General features: G+C 40.3%; 1 protein-coding gene across 1 annotated transcript; it reads left to right on the top strand.

The window, feature by feature from the left end:
* Positions 1-333: 333 nt before the first annotated feature.
* Positions 334-1,741, top strand: LOC124209967. Its single transcript, XM_046608219.1, has 3 exons — positions 334-357; positions 423-520; positions 684-1,741. The coding sequence occupies exons 1-3, from the start codon at positions 334-336 to the stop codon at positions 856-858; spliced, it is 297 nt and encodes a 98-aa protein (XP_046464175.1). The 3' UTR covers positions 859-1,741.
* The last annotated feature ends 334 nt before the right edge of the window (positions 1,742-2,075 follow it).

Below are 2,075 nucleotides of genomic sequence, written 5' to 3' on the forward strand. Positions count from 1 at the left end.
AAAATGGTTTTCCAAATCATTTTGGCAGTTTCGTTGGAGATCTTGACAAACTCCTTTTGAATGTAGTCCAGTGAGGGCTGAGAAGCTTGCAGTCCCGTGTTAGGTCGGAAGACCTTGAAGCGAGACTGCCGTTTTTCAAGCCCAAAACGTTTGGCATCACCATTGTCCATAACCAAAAGGACTGATTGCAGTCCCTAGACAAAAATATATTTTTTTTAGCTTAATCTAGTTATTGGACATAAGCTGTTTTCAAACTGCCAGTAACGCAACGCTACGGAGGATAGTAATGGTTGACTAGACTTTGCTTACCTTCTCTGCAAGAATAATTCTTTGATGGTTTGCGGCGACATCGTTAAAGTATAACCACACCATTATTTCTTGAATTGGTGTTTAATTATCTTAACATTTGTCTTGTATAAGAGAGGCAGAGCCACAAACAACGTTCGCAGCGGATCAAAAAATCGTCTCACTGGCTTCGCTCTCACAAGACGAAAGCCTTTTATTCGCTGATGGATAACTAGTCATTCTCCAGCGGAGTCGGGGCCTTGTTGCAGGCCACTGTTGTTGGCAAAATGAAGCCTAATATTCTACTACTCGGCTACCAAAGTGAATGGCGCACTCATCGAAACAACGAAATCGACGATTACTGATGCGCTTCCATCAAGTCGGTTTAAAGATTGACATTTTAATAATTTGAAATTTAACAATTTATGCTATAGAGCACTAGAGATGAACGTCGCCTTAGCGGTGCTCCGCGTTCAGGAAGGGCTCGATTACACCGGCATGATAGGAGATTTTGACAGCATGGAGGATTTCAGCAGTGGGAAACTAAAGTCGGAAGGAATCGACAATCCGTAATACACCAAAATTTTGGAAGGCAGCATTGCCGTCTCGAATATGGCACCATTCACTAAGTCGATTATAATTTGTTGATTCGAAAAAAAAAAAATTATCTAATCATCTTTAAGACCGTAGTTATGATTGAACATGTTTCCATAGTCGACGAGTCGAACACACACACAAAATATAATTTTAAACGTAGAGAACCAAACACATTCCACGTCACCTTCGATTTGGGAATCCTATACACTAACCTAACCTCCATTCTCCGTAAATGAAATGGTATGTCAACATGTCGTTCAGAAAAAACAAAACCCGGAAAATGAAAATAAAGAAAGAAGAAGAATAAATATCAAACATTAAACGGGTGGATAGAATTTAACATAAATACAATGTCCGAGAATTTACTCAATTTACGGTTTAATTAATGCTTTTCATATTACATTCTCTCATTTCAGTAAATAAAGTTTTACCTCCAGATTTTGGATGATGAACAAAAACCCCACCGTCGTCGAGCAGAAGAAATACCAAGCGTGTTTATTTTAAAGGGAAAATAAAAAAAAATACTTACACGACAATGAGGGGCGATTAGAGTGAGACACGTTGTTTGGCACGCCCGGACGACACACGTGACAAACCAGCAAGTGATCGAACAACCAAAAAGATAACAACCGTCAAATGTTCTTGCCTTGACACACGAACGAACCAGAATCAGATATAATCGTGATAGATTACATATATAATCTATACCATTATAAGACGCAAACAGGAATACAACAGTTGTTGCTCGGAGGAATCTATCTGCCACACGCTACCTCTTGCATCTTCTTCTCTAACAAAGGGCGGAAGTTAATGAGGGGGGAAAACAAAAGAAGAGTGACCACGCCATAATAAGCCAAGAGTTATGGGAGGGGGGTGGTGGTGGGGTGGTTAAATGTTGCAAACGAGTGCGGATTCGACAAATCCAAACCCATGCATCTTCCGGCGCTCGCTAGCTTGCTCACTCACACAAACAAACACACACGTAAAAAAAAAAACATCGGTGAGTCTATTGCCAGTACTAGCTAACTAAGCTTGTGGGTAACTGAATCACACGTCAAACTCGAAAAACGGTCTAAAATAAACCAATTTTGTTTACCTCCTTTATTATCGTTTTTCGATAGCTCATCTAACGCGTTTGGATTTTTGAGCCACACTACTGGCTCAATAAAACAGACCCCGAAGAGCCCGAAGAG

Source organism: Daphnia pulex, chromosome 12, assembly GCF_021134715.1.
Source record: "Daphnia pulex isolate KAP4 chromosome 12, ASM2113471v1".
Taxonomy (NCBI): domain Eukaryota; kingdom Metazoa; phylum Arthropoda; class Branchiopoda; order Diplostraca; family Daphniidae; genus Daphnia; species Daphnia pulex.